The sequence below is a fragment of the Mytilus edulis genome, chromosome 14 (genome assembly GCF_963676685.1).
Source record: "Mytilus edulis chromosome 14, xbMytEdul2.2, whole genome shotgun sequence".
NCBI lineage: Eukaryota > Metazoa > Mollusca > Bivalvia > Mytilida > Mytilidae > Mytilus > Mytilus edulis.
Genome location: NC_092357.1, coordinates 21,945,862 through 21,963,678, shown reverse-complemented (window position 1 = coordinate 21,963,678; position 17,817 = coordinate 21,945,862). Strand labels below are relative to the sequence as shown.

Genomic DNA, 17,817 nt, shown 5'->3' with positions numbered 1-17,817 from the left:
TGCTGTCGAATAAAAACTACCAATGATAGGATATATATCGAACATCAAAATGTAAACTATCGACACTCTCTCATGAATTTGGTATAAAATAGAATTATTCAACTAACTTTGATACTAATTCATTGCTACATTTGTGATCTTGCTTTAAATGTAATACACACCAATATCCGAGCTGTCTACAGGCTACGTCTGCATCAACATGATCAAAGTAATAAGAACATATTGTCCCCCATTCACCTCTATAATTAATTTCCAGTCGTCCTATATTCTCAATGGAACCTGTTATCAAACGCAAACGACCTGCAAAGAAAATTCAATCATAAAAAGAAGCTGTTTTATTAGTAAAAACCTAATACCCAATTGTACAGTTATCGTTATAGGTACTGCACTGAAGTAAACCGAATAAACGGTACTGTGTTTTCCTTATTTATATGCAATAGCCAACATGTACATATTCAAACGATTGTTTCGAACGTTTGATTTAAACCTAATCATACCTTCATCTTCTTCTGCTGGACAGCTGAGATAACATTTGACGCCAGCATCGTATCTGTGACTACAGTATGATGTATCGATTGAGTATGTGCAATTGATTAATTTATGTTCCGAACCAGAGCAATCTATTCTTTCTAACCAAATGGTTCCATTGCCATCATCTATATTATTAGAGGGAATCATCTGTCCGGAACTATGAATAAATGAAAAATACATAGGGTTTGATACTTAATACTTGACGTTCCGAGATTTAAATTCTGACAATAACTTTTAATGTTGGGTATGCTCTTTAATATTTCTAAAGCTTTGGTGAATGTATTCTTCAGATAACTGTGCGTCCATCTGCCGCATTATTCGTTCAATTTTGGACAGTTTGTATCAACAGTTTTAAATAGACACATACCACGTTATTTGGTCCCAATTCCTATCCACTTCATTTGTTTTTCACTTCAAAACATTTTATGCAAGCGGGATTAATGCATGAGTGCAAATTATCCTCTTAACGGTATGTGATATGTAATGATCTTTAAAACAAAATTATTGGACTCAAATTTAACTATAAGATGGCTTCATTGTTATTGCAATAATAATGTACTAGTTTTAATAAACTCAATTTTGACTGATGTCTTTTTATATTATTTTAAAAACTGTCCGTATATCATATCAAATGAGAAATCTTTCTTTCAAAAGTTGCTGTCGAATAAAAACTACTAATGATAGGATATATATCGAACATCAAAATGTAAACTATCGACACTCTCTCATGAATTTGGTATAAAATAGAATTATTCAACTAACTTTGATACTAATTCATTGCTACATTTGTGATCTTGCTTTAAATGTAATACACACCAATATCCGAGCTGTCTACAGGCTACGTCTGCATCAACATGATCAAAGTAATAAGAACATATTGTCCCCCATTCACCTCTATAATTAATTTCCAGTCGTCCTATATTCTCAATGGAACCTGTTATCAAACGCAAACGACCTGCAAAGAAAATTCAATCATAAAAAGAAGCTGTTTTATTAGTAAAAACCTAATACCTAATTGTACAGTTATCGTTATAGGTACTGCACTGAAGTAAACCGAATAAACGGTACTGTGTTTTCCTTATTTATATGCAATAGCCAACATGTACATATTTAAACGATTGTTTCGAACGTTTGATTTAAACCTAATCATACCTTCATCTTCTTCTGCTGGACAGCTGAGATAACATTTGACGCCAGCATCGTATCTGTGACTACAGTATGATGTATCGATTGAGTATGTGCAATTGATTAATTTATGTTCCGAACCAGAGCAATCTATTCTATCTAACCAAATGGTTCCATTGCCATCATCTATATTATTAGAGGGAATCATCTGTCCGGAACTATGAATAAATGAAAAATACATAGGGTTTGATACTTAATACTTGACGTTCCGAGATTTAAATTCTGATAATTACTTTTAATGTTGGGTATGCTCTTTAATATTTCTAAAGCTTTCAATTGGTGAATGTATTCTTCAGATAACTGTGCGTCCATCTGTCGCATTATATTATTCGTTCAATTTTGGACAGTTTGTATCAACAGTTTTTAATTAGACACATACCACGTTATTTGGTCTCCATTCCTATCCACTTCATTTGTTTTTCACTTCAAAACATTTTATGCAAGCGGGATTAATGCATCAGTGCAAATTATTCTCTAAACGGTATGTGATATGTAATGATCTTTAAAACAAAATTATTGGACTCAAATTTAACTATAAGATGGCTTCATTGTTATTGCAATAATAATGTACTAGTATTAATAAACTCAATTTTGACTGATGTCTTTTTATATCATTTTCAAAAACTGTCCGTATATCATATCAAATGAGAAATCTTTCTTTCTAAAGTTGCTGTCGAATAAAAACTACCAATGATAGGATATATTACGAACATCAAATTGTAAACTATCGACACTCTCTCATGAATTTGGTATAAAATAGAATAATTCAACTAACTTTGATACTAATTCATTGCTACTTTTGTGATCTTGCTTTAAATGTAATACACACCAATATCCGAGCTGTCTACAGGCTACGTCTGCATCAACATGACCAAAGTAAGTAGAACATATTGTCCCCCATTCACCTCTATAATTAATTTCCAGTCGTCCTATATTTTCAATGGAACCTGTTATAAAACGCAAACGACCTGCAAAGAAAATTCAATCATAAAAAGAAGCTGTTTTATTAGTAAAAAGTATTTTTTAAACTTTGTATAATTATTTTCATCTTTGCTAGCTAGGATTCATGATCCACTTCCCTCCTCTTTACCCTTAACAGATTGTGCCAACATTTGTGATAACAACATGGCGCCATCTATCGGTTGATTAAAGTCACGCTAATTCCGAATACCTTTGGCTAGCGATGATGATACATGTGAAGAACATTCCTTTCGAAACTATTTCGGCAGATTGATTTCAGTAAAGTTTCCTTTCCTTTAGTATCCTGTGAAAATAACGTTTACAGTTATATTATCTTGTTATCAGTATAATCAAAATCGGGACTTTTACTAAACGAGTAAATTCAATCAAACATTCAAAACTGTTGTTTTTGCAGTTATTTTCATTCGTACTAAATTGTTTTAATTTGATGTACAGATTGTATACTTGTGTGTGAAATTTTAATTGGATCAACAGTATACCTTTATCCAAAAAATCTTACAATCACTCTTCACAAGTGATTGCATTGTATGAATAGATTTCACAAGACAACATCTCCCAATTACATAGTAAAAGTCAGTACATTTTTATTTAATTAGTTGAAATTTGACGTACATACATAATTGTACAGTTATCGTTATAAGTACTGCACTGACGTAAACCGAATAAACAGTATAATACCCTTGGCTAGCGAAGATGATTCATGTGACGAACATTTCTTTTCGAAACTATTTAGGTAGATTGATTTGAGTATAGTTTGTTTTCCTTTAGTACCCTGTAAAAATAACATTTGCAATTGTAATTATCTGCTTATCAGTATGCTCAAAATCGGGTTTTTTACCTAACGAGTTGAATCAATCAAACATTCAAAACTGTTGTTTTCTGCAATTATTTTTGTTCTTACTAAATTGATTTTATTTGATGTATAGATTGTGAACTTGTGTGAAATTTTAATTGAATAAACAGTATACATTTTTCGAAAAATCATACAATTACTATTCACAATTAATCACATTGTATGGTTAAATTTCACGAGAAAACATTTCCCAATTACCTAGCAAAAGTCAATGCAACTTTACTTAATATCGATTACGATGGATATTAATAAGTTGAAATTTGACGTACATACATAATTGTATAGTTATCGTTATAGGTACTGCACTGACGTAAACCGAATAAACAGTACTGTGTGTTCCTTATTTATATGCAATAGCCACCATGTACATATTTAAACGATTGTTTCCAACGTTTGATTTAAACCTAATCCTACCTTCATCTTCTTCTGCTGGACAGCTGAGATAACATTTGACGCCAGCATCGTTTTTGTGACTAAGGCCTGATGTATCGATTGAGTATGTGCAATTGATTAATTTATGTTCTGAACCAGTGCAATATATTCTATCTAACCAAATGGTTCCATTGCCATCATCTATATAATAAGAGGGAATCATCTGTCCGGAACTATGAAAAAAATGAAAAATACATAGGATTTGATACTAACTATTTGTCGTTCCGAGATTTAAATTCTGATAAGTACTTTAAATGTTGAGTATGCTCTTTACTATTTCTAAAGCTTTGGTAAATGTATTCTTCAGATAACTGTGCTTCTATGTGTCCATCGTTCTCTCAATTTGGGACAGTTTGTATCAAAAGTTTTTAATTAGACATATACCACGTTATTAGGTCCCCATTTCTATCCACTTCATTTTTTTCACTTTAAAACTTCTTATGCGAGCGGGATTGGTGCATCAGCACAAATAAACCTTCAACTGTATGTGATATGTAATGATCCTTAAAACAAAATTTATTTATTGAATCCAAGTTTAACAATTAAATGGCTTCTATTTCATTTGTTTTTTTAGCAGTAATAATCTATCAGTATTAATAAAATCAATTTTGATTGATGTCTTTTTATATTACTTTTAAAAACTGTCCGTATATCAGATCAAATGAGAAATCCTTCTTTCAAAAGTTGCTGTCGAATAAAAACTACCAATTATAGGATATATTACGAACATCGAATTGTAAACTATCGATACTCTCTCATGAATTTGGTATAAAATAGGATGAATCAACTGACTTTAAACTAATTCATGATACAATTGTGGGTCTGCTTTTAATGTTATACACACCAATATCCGAGCTGTCTACAGGCTACTTCTGCATCAACATGATCAAAGTGAGTAGTATGTATTGTTCCCCATTCACCTCTATAATTAATTTCCAGTCGTCCTATATTTTCAATGGAACCTGTTATAAAACGCAAACGACCTGCAAAGAAAATTCAATCATAAAAAGAAGCTGTTTTATTAGTATAAAGTATTTTTCAACCTTTGTATATTCATTTTCATCTTTGCTAGCTAGGATTCATGATCCACTTTCCTCAATCTATACAAACTTGAAAACATAATTTCGAATATTGCAAGTCACAGACTTGTCAAGCCAGTCCGCATTGGAAAAGATGAAAAAAGAAAAGATCTTTCCTTAATCTTCCCTTTGCCAACAAAGGTCTCGATGGCGTCAACTTAGGCAATATCCTCCATCATAAATTAGTTCAATCAAAAATACCTCCTTATTTCACAGACCAGTCTGTACCAATCATTTCTTATACCTATATCAAACCTAATGCAACTAATTTCAAATACATATATTCCTGCTGGCTACGTTTTACCGGTGACCTCAACATTGTTAATAACACTTTTCTACGAAATGTGTTTTCGAAAGGTCCCAAATATCGTGAGTCTTAATCCATCAATTGGAAATACAACTTTAATAAATATAATGGATTCAGAAGAGGATTATCCCAGGCAATGGGCTTAGAGCAAGACGTAAGACGTAGACACTCTTTCCGAATGGATTAAGGCAGTGAGGTCGTTGATACAAATCAGAATTAAGAAACTGAATGGGTCTATCAATGCCCATACGTCAATCTTTAAAGACCCAAATGTTGCAAAACACCTATCCTACCTCCATGACAAATACGATGTTGTCCCCGCAGATAAAGCCCCAAACAACATCGTTTTTGTGTGTAAAACTCATTACATTAATTGCTTGATAAACGAATTAGGTATTGGCAATTCACTCGGAAACTCAACATATATCCTCACGACACTTACCAAAGAGGAAATCCTGGATAATCATAGGTCTGTTCTATGTTCCTTTTGGAATTTCAACCAAATATGAAGAACTGGATCTTCCATCACTGTATTTGATACCTAAACTACATAAGTTATCTTACAAACAACGGTATATTGCTGGGTCTTCCAAGTGCTCCACGAAACCTCTTTCTAAATTATTAACATCTATTTTATCAGCAATCAAAGACGGGCTTCAAAGTTATTGTGAAACTGCCTATTCTAGAGGTGGCGTGAATCAGATGTGGATACTTACATGACTTAAAAATTCCAAAGATCTTTTAGAGTACAAACAACATGTACAATCTAACTCTCTTTCATCTTGTAATATTATTAAAACATTTGACTTTTCTCATCTTTACACAAGTATTCAATATCCAAACTAAAAGACAAATTGAAAAAAATTGGTATTGCTTTGATCCTTAAAAAAGAATGGCCAACGTAGATACAAGTAACTTATCTTAGGGAGGGATAAATCCTACTTGGTAAAGGATCACTCTGATTCAAACAAAAAATTCTCTGAAACTAACATTATCAAGATGCTTGATTTCTTGATTGACAACACATTTGTTACGCTCGGAAGACGTGTTTTTCAACAGACTGTCGGCATTCCAATGGGAACAAACTGTGCCCCTCTACTTGCCGACTTGTTTCTTTATTATTATGAGGCTGACTTCATAAAGGAACTTCTTAGGAAGAAAGATAAGAAGTTAGCAATATCGTTTAACTCTACTTTCTGCTATATAGATGATGTTCTTTCACTAAATAATTCAAAATTTGGTGACTATGTGGAACGCATCTATCCCATCGATTTAGAGATAAAGGATACTACAGATACAGTTAAGTCGGCTTCATATCTTGACTAACATCTAGAAATTGACAATGAGGGTCGGTTTAAAACAAAACTTTACGACAAAAGAGATGATTTCAGCTTTCCAATTGTGAACTTTTCATTTCTAAGTAGCAACATTCCAGCAGCACCTTTAATACGGGGTATATATCTCCCAATTGATACGATATTCCCGTGCTTGCATTTCCTATCATGATTTTCTTGATAGAGGCTGTCTGCTCACAAGGAAGCTATTAAACCAAGAGTTCCAAATGGTGAAGTTGAAATCATCCCTTCGTAAATTTTATGGACGCTTTCACGAGTTGGTTGACCGTTATGGAATAACCGTTTCACAAATGATATCGGATATGTTCCTTACGTCGTAACTAAAAAAAACCTTCCCTTTCATGAATGTGTCCTACCAAATTAGACTATTTACCGGATTTGTTATCACATAAGCAACAAGACGGGTGCCACATGTGGAGCAGGATCTGCTTACCCTTCCGGAGCACCTGAGATCATCCCTAGTTTTTGGTGGGGTTCGTGTTGTTTATTCTTTAGTTTTCTATGTTGTGATATGTGTACTACTGTCTGTTTGTCTTTTTCATTTTAGCAATGGCGTTGTCAGTTTATTTTAGATTTATGAGTTTGACTGTCCCTTTGGTATCTTTAGTCCCTCTTTTCTCTCCTCTTTACCCTTAACAGATTGTGCCAACTTTGTGATAACAACATTGCGACATCTATCAGTTGATTAAAGCCACGCCTCTTCTATATACCCTTGGCTAGCGATGATGATTCATGTGACGAACATTTCTTTTCGAAACTATTTAGGTAGATTGATTTAAGTAAAGTTTGGTTTTCTTCAGTACCCTGTGAAAATAACATTTACAAATATAATTATCTTGTTATCAGTATGCTCAAACTCGGGATTTTACTAAACGACTTTAATCAATCAATCATTGAAAACTGTTGTTTTCTGCAATTATTTTTATTCTTACGAAATTGATTTGATGTATAGATTGTGAACTTGTGTGAAATTTTAATTGGATAAACAGTATACATTTTTCGAAAAATCATACCATTACTATTCACAAGTGATGGTATTGTATGGATAAATCTCACGATACAACATTTCCCAATTACATAGCAAAAGTCAGTGCACCTTTACTTAATATCGATTACGATGGCCATTAATAAGTTGAAATTTGACGTACATACATAATTGTATAGTTATTGTTATAGGTACAGCACTGAAGTAAAGCAAATAAACAGTACTGTGTTTTCCATATTTATATGCAAAAGCCACCATGTACATATTAAAACGATTATATCGAACGTTTGATTAAAACCTAATCCTACCTTCATCTTCTTCTGCTGGACAGCTGAGATAACATTTGACGCCAGCATCGTATCTGTGACTAATGCCTGATGTATCGATTGAGTATGTGCAATTGATTAATTTATGTTCTGAACCAGTGCAATATATTCTATCTAACCAAATGGTTCCATTGCCATCATCTATATAATCATAGGGAATCATCTGTCCTGAACTATGAATAAATGAAAAGAAACATGGGATTTGATACTCACTACTTGTCGTTTCGAGATTTAAATTCTGATAAGTACTTTTAATGTTGAGTATATAAAAAGAAGATGTGGTATGATTGCCAATGGGACAACTATCAACACAAGACCAACATGACACAGATATTGACAACTATAGGTCACTGTACGGCCTTTAACAATAAGCAAAGCCCATACTGCATAGTCAGCTTTAAAAGGCCCTGATAAGACAATGTAAAACAATTCAAACGAGAAAACAAACGGCCTTATTATACAAAAATGAACGAAAAAAAAATGTGTAACACATAAACAAACGACAACCACTGAATTACAGGATCCTGACTTGGGGCAGGCACATACATAAATAACGTGGTGGGGTTAAATATGCTCTTTAATATTTGTAAAGCTTTGGTGAATGTATTCTTCAGATAACTGTGCTTCTATGTGCCGCATCGTTCTCTCAATTTGGGACGGTTGGTATCAAAATGTTTTAATTAGACTCATACCACGCTATTAGTTCCCAATGTCCATCGACTTGATTGTTTTCACTTTAAAACATCTGAAGCGAGCGGGATTAGTGCAGCAGTGCAAATAAACCATAAACGGTATGTGTTATGTAATTATCCTTAAAATAAAATTATTGAATTCAAATTTACCAATTAAATGGCTTCTATTTCATTCGGGTTTTTTTTTCTCAGTAATAATGTACTAGTATTAATAAACTCAATTTTGATTGATGTCTTTTTATATTACTTTTAAAAACTGTCCGTATATCATATCAAATGAGAAATCCGTCTTTTAAAAGTTGCTGTCGAATAAAAACTACCAATTATAGGATATATTACGAACATCGAATTGTAAACTATCGATACTCTCTCATGAATTTGGTATAAAATAGGACGAATCAACTGACTTTAAACTAATTCATGATACATTTGTGGTTCTGCTTTAAATGTTATACACACCAATATCCAAGCTGTCTACAGGCTACTTCTGCATCAACATGACCAAAGTGAGTAGAACATATTGTTCCCCATTCACCTCTATAATTAATTTCAAGTCGTCCTATATTTTCAACAGAACCTGTTATAAAACGCAAATGACCTGCAAAGAATTTTCAATCATAAGAAGAAACTTCTTTATTAGTATAAAATATACTTTTTAAACTTTGTATATTCATGTCACGCACATAAATTTACGGCACTATATTTTTAGATTGGTTCCTTTAGTGGTGATCCAAGGTATCAGGCTTATAATTCAATAGGCCAGACGCGTGTTTCGTCTCCGTAAGACTCATCAGTGACGCTCAGATCAAAATAATTAACAAATATAACAAGTACAAGCCAAACAAGTACATATCTGATAGTGTTGAATACCCAAAATACGAAATTGATTTGATTATAGATTGTGAACTTGTGTGAAATTTTAATTGGATAAACAGTATACATTTTTCGAAAAATCATACAATTACTATTCACAAGTGATGGTATTGTATGGATAAATCTCACGAGACAACATTTCCCAATTACATAGCAAAAGTCAGTGCACCTTTACTTAATATCGATTACGATGGCCATTAATAAGTTGAAATTTGACGTACATACATAATTGTATAGTTATTGTTATAGGTACAGCACTGAAGTAAACCAAATAAACAGTACTGTGTTTTCCATATTTATATGCAAAAGCCACCATGTACATATTAAAACGATTGTATCGAACGTTTGATTAAAACCTAATCCTACCTTCATCTTCTTCTGCTGGACAGCTGAGATAACATTTGACGCCAGCATCGTATCTGTGACTAATGCCTGATGTATCGATTGAGTATGTGCAATTGATTAATTTATGTTCTGAACCAGTGCAATATATTCTATCTAACCAAATGGTTCCATTGCCATCATCTATATAATCATAGGGAATCATCTGTCCTGAACTATGAATAAATGAAAAGAAACATGGGATTTGATACTCACTACTTGTCGTTTCGAGATTTAAATTCTGATAAGTACTTTTAATGTTGAGTATATAAAAAGAAGATGTGGTATGATTGCCAATGAGACAACTATCAACACAAGACCAACATGACACAGATATTAACAACTATAGGTCACTGTACGGCCTTTAACAATAAGCAAAGCCCATACTGCATAGTCAGCTTTAAAAGGCCCTGATAAGACAATGTAAAACAATTCAAACGAGAAAACAAACGGCCTTATTATACAAAAATGAACGAAAAAAAAATGTGTAACACATAAACAAACGACAACCACTGAATTACAGGATCCTGACTTGGGGCAGGCACATACATAAATAACGTGGCGGGGTTAAATATGCTCTTTAATATTTGTAAAGCTTTGGTGAATGTATTCTTCAGATAACTGTGCTTCTATGTGCCGCATCGTTCTCTCAATTTGGGACGGTTGGTATCAAAATGTTTTAATTAGACTCATACCACGTTATTAGTTCCCAATGTCCATCGACTTTATTGTTTTCACTTTAAAACATCTGAAGCGAGAGGGATTAGTGCAGCAGTGCAAATAAACCATAAACGGTATGTGTTATGTAATTATCCTTAAAATAAAATTATTGAATTCAAATTTACCAATTAAATGGCTTCTATTTCATTCGGGGTTTTTTTTTCTCAGTAATAATGTACTAGTATTAATAAACTCAATTTTGATTGATGTCTTTTTATATTACTTTTAAAAACTGTCCGTATATCATATCAAATGAGAAATCCGTCTTTTAAAAGTTGCTATCGAATAAAAACTACCAATTATAGGATATATTACGAACATCGAATTGTAAACTATCGATACTCTCTCATGAATTTGGTATAAAATAGGACGAATCAACTGACTTTAAACTAATTCATGATACATTTGTGGTTCTGCTTTAAATGTTATACACACCAATATCCAAGCTGTCTACAGGCTACTTCTGCATCAACATGACCAAAGTGAGTAGAACATATTGTTCCCCATTCACCTCTATAATTAATTTCAAGTCGTCCTATATTTTCAACAGAACCTGTTATAAAACGCAAATGACCTGCAAAGAATTTTCAATCATAAGAAGAAACTTCTTTATTAGTATAAAATATACTTTTTAAACTTTGTATATTCATGTCACGCACATAAATTTACGGCACTATATTTTTAGATTGGTTCCTTTAGTGGTGATCCAAGGTATCAGGCTTATAATTCAATAGGCCAGACGCGTGTTTCGTCTCCGTAAGACTCATCAGTGACGCTCAGATCAAAATAATTAACAAATATAACAAGTACAAGCCAAACAAGTACATATCTGATAGTGTTGAATACCCAAAATACGAAATTGATTTGATTATAGATTGTGAACTTGTGTGAAATTTTAATTGGATAAACAGTATACATTTTTCGAAAAATCATACAATTACTATTCACAGGTGATGGTATTGTATGGATAAATCTCACGAGACAACATTTCCCAATTACATAGCAAAAGTCAGTGCACCTTTACTTAATATCGATTACGATGGCCATTAATAAGTTAAAATTTGACGTACATACATAATTGTATAGTTATTGTTATAGGTACAGCACTGAAGTAAACCAAATAAACAGTACTGTGTTTTCCATATTTATATGCAAAAGCCACCATGTACATATTAAAACGATTGTATCGAACGTTTGATTAAAACCTAATCCTACCTTCATCTTCTTCTGCTGGACAGCTGAGATAACATTTGACGCCAGCATCGTATCTGTGACTAATGCCTGATGTATCGATTGAGTATGTGCAATTGATTAATTTATGTTCTGAACCAGTGCAATATATTCTATCTAACCAAATGGTTCCATTGCCATCATCTATATAATCATAGGGAATCATCTGTCCTGAACTATGAATAAATGAAAAGAAACATGGGATTTGATACTCACTACTTGTCGTTTCGAGATTTAAATTCTGATAAGTACTTTTAATGTTGAGTATATAAAAAGAAGATGTGGTATGATTGCCAATGAGACAACTATCAACACAAGACCAACATGACACAGATATTAACAACTATAGGTCACTGTACGGCCTTTAAAAATAAGCAAAGCCCATACTGCATAGTCAGCTTTAAAAGGCCCTGATAAGACAATGTAAAACAATTCAAACGAGAAAACAAACGGCCTTATTATACAAAAATGAACGAAAAAAAATGTGTAACACATAAACAAACGACAACCACTGAATTACAGGATCCTGACTTGGGGCAGGCACATACATAAATAACGTGGCGGGGTTAAATATGCTCTTTAATATTTGTAAAGCTTTGGTGAATGTATTCTTCAGATAACTGTGCTTCTATGTGCCGCATCGTTCTCTCAATTTGGGACGGTTGGTATCAAAATGTTTTAATTAGACTCATACCACGTTATTAGTTCCCAATGTCCATCGACTTTATTGTTTTCACTTTAAAACATCTGAAGCGAGCGGGATTAGTGCAGCAGTGCAAATAAACCATAAACGGCATGTGTTATGTAATTATCCTTAAAATAAAATTATTTAATTCAAATTTACCAATTAAATGGCTTCTATTTCATTCGGTTTTTTTTTCTCTCAGTAATAATGTACTAGTATTAATAAACTCAATTTTGATTGATGTCTTTTTATATTACTTTTAAAAACTGTCCGTATATCATATCAAATGAGAAATCCGTCTTTTAAAAGTTGCTGTCGAATAAAAACAACCAATTATAGGATATATTACGAACATCGAATTGTAAACTATCGATACTCTCTCATGAATTTGGTATAAAATAGGACGAATCAACTGACTTTAAACTAATTCATGATACATTTGTGGTTCTGCTTTAAATGTTATACACACCAATATCCAAGCTGTCTACAGGCTACTTCTGCATCAACATGACCAAAGTGAGTAGAACATATTGTTCCCCATTCACCTCTATAATTAATTTCAAGTCGTCCTATATTTTCAACAGAACCTGTTATAAAACGCAAATGACCTGCAAAGAATTTTCAATCATAAGAAGAAACTTCTTTATTAGTATAAAATATACTTTTTAAACTTTGTATATTCATGTCATGCACATAAATTTACGGCACTATATTTTTATGTTGGTTCCTTTAGTGGTGATCCAAGGTATCAGGCTTATAATTCAATAGGCCAGACGCGTGTTTCGTCTCCGTAAGACTCATCAGTGACGCTCAGATCAAAATAATTAACAAATATAACAAGTACAAGCCAAACAAGTACATATCTGATAGTGTTGAATACCCAAAATACGAAATTGATTTGATTATAGATTGTGAACTTGTGTGAAATTTTAATTGGATAAACAGTATACATTTTTCAAAAAATCATACAATTACTATTCACAAGTGATGGTATTGTATGGATAAATCTCACGAGACAACATTTCCCAATTACATAGCAAAAGTCAGTGCACCTTTACTTAATATCGATTACGATGGCCATTAATAAGTTGAAATTTGACGTACATACATAATTGTATAGTTATTGTTATAGGTACAGCACTGAAGTAAACCAAATAAACAGTACTGTGTTTTCCATATTTATATGCAAAAGCCACCATGTACATATTAAAACGATTGTATCGAACGTTTGATTAAAACCTAATCCTACCTTCATCTTCTTCTGCTGGACAGCTGAGATAACATTTGACGCCAGCATCGTATCTGTGACTACAGTATGATGTATCGATAGAGTATGTGCAATTGATTAATTTATGTTCTGAACCAGAGCAAGCTATTCTATCTAACCAAATGGTTCCATTGCCATCATCTATATAATCAGAGGGAATCATCTGTCCTGAACTATGAATAAATGAAAAGAAACATGGGATTTGATACTCACTACTTGTCGTTTCGAGATTTAAATTCTGATAAGTACTTTTAATGTTGAGTATATAAAAAGAAGATGTGGTATGATTGCCAATGAGACAACTCTCAACACAAGACCAAAATGACACAGATATTAACAACTATAGGTCACTGTACGGCCTTTAACAATAAGCAAAGCCCATACTGCATAGTCAGCTTTAAAAGGCCCTGATAAGACAATGTAAAACAATTCAAACGAGAAAACAAACGGCCTTATTATACAAAAATGAACGAAAAACAAATGTGTCACACATAAACAAACGACAACCACTGAATTACAGGATCCTGACTTGGGGCAGGCACATACATAAATAACGTGGCGGGGTTAAATATGCTCTTTAATATTTGTAAAGCTTTGGTGAATGTATTCTTCAGATAACTGTGCTTCTATGTGCCGCATCGATCTCTCAATTTGGGACGGTTGGTATCAAAATGTTTTAATTAGACTCATACCACGTTATTAGTTCCCAATGTCCATCGACTTTATTGTTTTCACTTTAAAACATCTGAAGCGAGCGGGATTAGTGCAGCAGTGCAAATAAACCATGAACGGTATGTGTTATGTAATTATCCTTAAAATAAAATTATTGAATTCAAATTTACCAATTAAATGGCTTCTATTTCATTCGTGGCTTTTTTTCTCAGTAATAATGTACTAGTATTAATAAACTCAATTTTGATTGATGTCTTTTTATATTACTTTTAAAAACTGTCCGTATATCATATCAAATGAGAAATCCGTCTTTTAAAAGTTGCTATCGAATAAAAACTACCAATTATAGGATATCTTACGAACATCGAATTGTAAACTATCGATACTCTCTCATGAATTTGGTATAAAATAGGATGAATCAACTGACTTTAAACTAATTCATGATACATTTGTGGTTCTGCTTTAAATGTTATACACACCAATATCCAAGCTGTCTACAGGCTACTTCTGCATCAACATGACCAAAGTGAGTAGAACATATTGTTCCCCATTCACCTCTATAATTAATTTCAAGTCGTCCTATATTTTCAACAGAACCTGTTATAAAACGCAAATGACCTGCAAAGAATTTTCAATCATAAGAAGAAACTTCTTTATTAGTATACATATACTTTTTAAACTTTGTATATTCATGTCACGCACATAAATTTACGGCACTATATTTTTAGATTGGTTCCTTTAGTGGTGATCCAAGGTATCAGGCTTATAATTCAATAGGCCAGACGCGTGTTTCGTCTCCGTAAGACTAATCAGTGACTCTCAGATCAAAATAATTAACAAATATAACAAGTACAAGCCAAACAAGTACATATCTGATAGTGTTGAATACCCAAAATACGAAATTGATTTGATTATAGATTGTGAACTTGTGTGAAATTTTAATTGGATAAACAGTATACATTTTTCGAAAAATCATACAATTACTATTCACAAGTGATGGTATTGTATGGATAAATCTCACGAGACAACATTTCCCAATTACATAGCAAAAGTCAGTGCACCTTTACTTAATATCGATTACGATGGCCATTAATAAGTTGAAATTTGACGTACATACATAATTGTATAGTTATTGTTATAGGTACAGCACTGAAGTAAACCAAATAAACAGTACTGTGTTTTCCATATTTATATGCAAAAGCCACCATGTACATATTAAAACGATTGTATCGAACGTTTGATTAAAACCTAATCCTACCTTCATCTTCTTCTGCTGGACAGCTGAGATAACATTTGACGCCAGCATCGTATCTGTGACTACAGTATGATGTATCGATGGAGTATGTGCAATTGATTAATTTATGTTCTGAACCAGAGCAATCTATTCTATCTAACCAAATGGTTCCATTGCCATCATCTATATAATCAGAGGGAATCATCTGTCCTGAACTATGAATAAATGAAAAAAACAAGGGATTTGATACTCACTACTTGTCGTTTCGAGATTTAAATTCTGATAAGTACTTTTAATGTTTAGTATATAAAAAGAAGATGTGGTATGATTGCCAATGAGACAACTCTCAACACAAGACCACAATGACACAGATATTAACAATTATAGGTCACTGTACGGCCTTTAACAATAAGCAAAGCCCATACTGCATAGTCAGCTTTAAAAGGCCCTGATAAGACAATGTAAAACAATTCAAACGAGAAAACAAACGGCCTTATTTTACCAAAATGAACGAAAAACAAATGTGTAACACATAAACAAACGACAACCACTGAATTACAGGCTCCAGACTTGGGACAGACACAGACACAAATAATGTGGCGGGGTTAAATATGCTCTTTAATATTTGTAAAGCTTTGGTGAATGTATTCTTCAGATAACTGTGCTTCTATGTGCCACATCGTTCTCTCAATTTGGGATGATTGGTATCAAAAGTTTTTAATTACACTCATACCACGTGATTAGGTCCCATTTTCCATCGACTTTATTGTTTTCACTTTAAACATCTGATGCCAGCGGGATTAGTGCAGCAGTGCAAATAAACCGTAAACGGTATGTGTTATGTAATAATCCTTAAAACAAAATTATTGAATTCAAATTTACCAATTAAATGGCTTCTATTTCATTCGGTTTTTTTTCTCAATAATAATGTACTAATATTAATGAACTCAATTTTGACTGATGTCTTTTTATATAACTTATAAAAACTGTCCGTATATCATATCAAATGAGAAATCCTTCTTTCAAAAGTTGCTGTCATTATAGGACATATTACGAACAAATGAAATAGGATGAATCAACTGACTTCGATACTAATTCATTGCTACATTTGTGATCCTGCTTTAAATGCTATACACACCAATATCCGAGCTGTCTACATGCTACTTCTGCATCAACATGACCAAAGTGAGTAGAACATAGTGTTCCCCATTCACCTCTATAATTAATTTCCAGTCGTCCTATATTTTCAACAGAACCTGTTATAAAACGCAAACGACCTGCAAAGAATATTCAATCATAAGAAGAATCTTCTTTAATAGTATAAAATATCCTTTTAAACTTTGTATATTCATGTCACGCACATAAATTTACGGCACTATATTTTAGATTGGTTCCTTTAGTGGTGATTCAAGGTATCAGGCTTATAATTCAATAGGCCAGACGCGTGTTTCGTCTCCATTAGACTCATCAGTGACGCTCAGATCAACAGAATTAACAAAAATAACAAGTACAAGCCAAACAAGTACATGTCTGATAGTGTTGAATACCCAAAATTCCAAAAAAAATGTGCCAAATGCGGTATTGTTTTCCTATAGACATAAGTTCTCTACGATAATAACGTTGAAAGCAGTTATTCTTCCTATCTGTGCACTAAATATCAGATTTTTTTACAAAATGATTTGATTGATTGATTGATATATTAAAAATTGTAAAGCTTTCAGAAAATTTATAAAATATTAATGTAGGAGGATTGAGGATTGTGAACTTGTGTGAAATTTTAATTGGATAAACAGTATACATTTTTCGATAAATCATACAAATACAAGTGATGGTATTGTATGGATAAATCTCACTAGACAACATTTCCCAATTACATAGCAAAAGTCAGTGCACCTTTACTAATATCGATTACGATGGACATTAATTAGTTGAAATTTGACGTACATACATAATTGTATAGTTATTGTTATAGGTACTGCACCGAAGTAAACCAAATAAACAGTACTGTGTTTTCCATATTTATATGCAA

General features: G+C 32.7%; 1 protein-coding gene across 1 annotated transcript in view; it reads right to left on the bottom strand.

Annotated features, from left to right (window-relative positions):
• Positions 1–17,817, bottom strand: part of LOC139504043 (uncharacterized) — an 88,550-nt gene that overhangs the window by 65,148 nt on the left and 5,585 nt on the right. The window contains exons 6-16 of the mRNA XM_071294100.1: positions 16,927–17,065; positions 15,813–16,003; positions 13,085–13,223; positions 11,916–12,106; positions 11,136–11,274; positions 9,966–10,156; positions 2,546–2,684; positions 1,684–1,874; positions 1,348–1,486; positions 498–688; positions 162–300 (exon numbers count right to left, since the gene is read on the bottom strand). Of these exons, the coding sequence (XP_071150201.1) occupies positions 162–300; positions 498–688; positions 1,348–1,486; positions 1,684–1,874; positions 2,546–2,684; positions 9,966–10,156; positions 11,136–11,274; positions 11,916–12,106; positions 13,085–13,223; positions 15,813–16,003; positions 16,927–17,065 (1,789 nt within the window). The remainder of the gene's footprint in view (positions 1–161; positions 301–497; positions 689–1,347; positions 1,487–1,683; positions 1,875–2,545; positions 2,685–9,965; positions 10,157–11,135; positions 11,275–11,915; positions 12,107–13,084; positions 13,224–15,812; positions 16,004–16,926; positions 17,066–17,817) is intronic.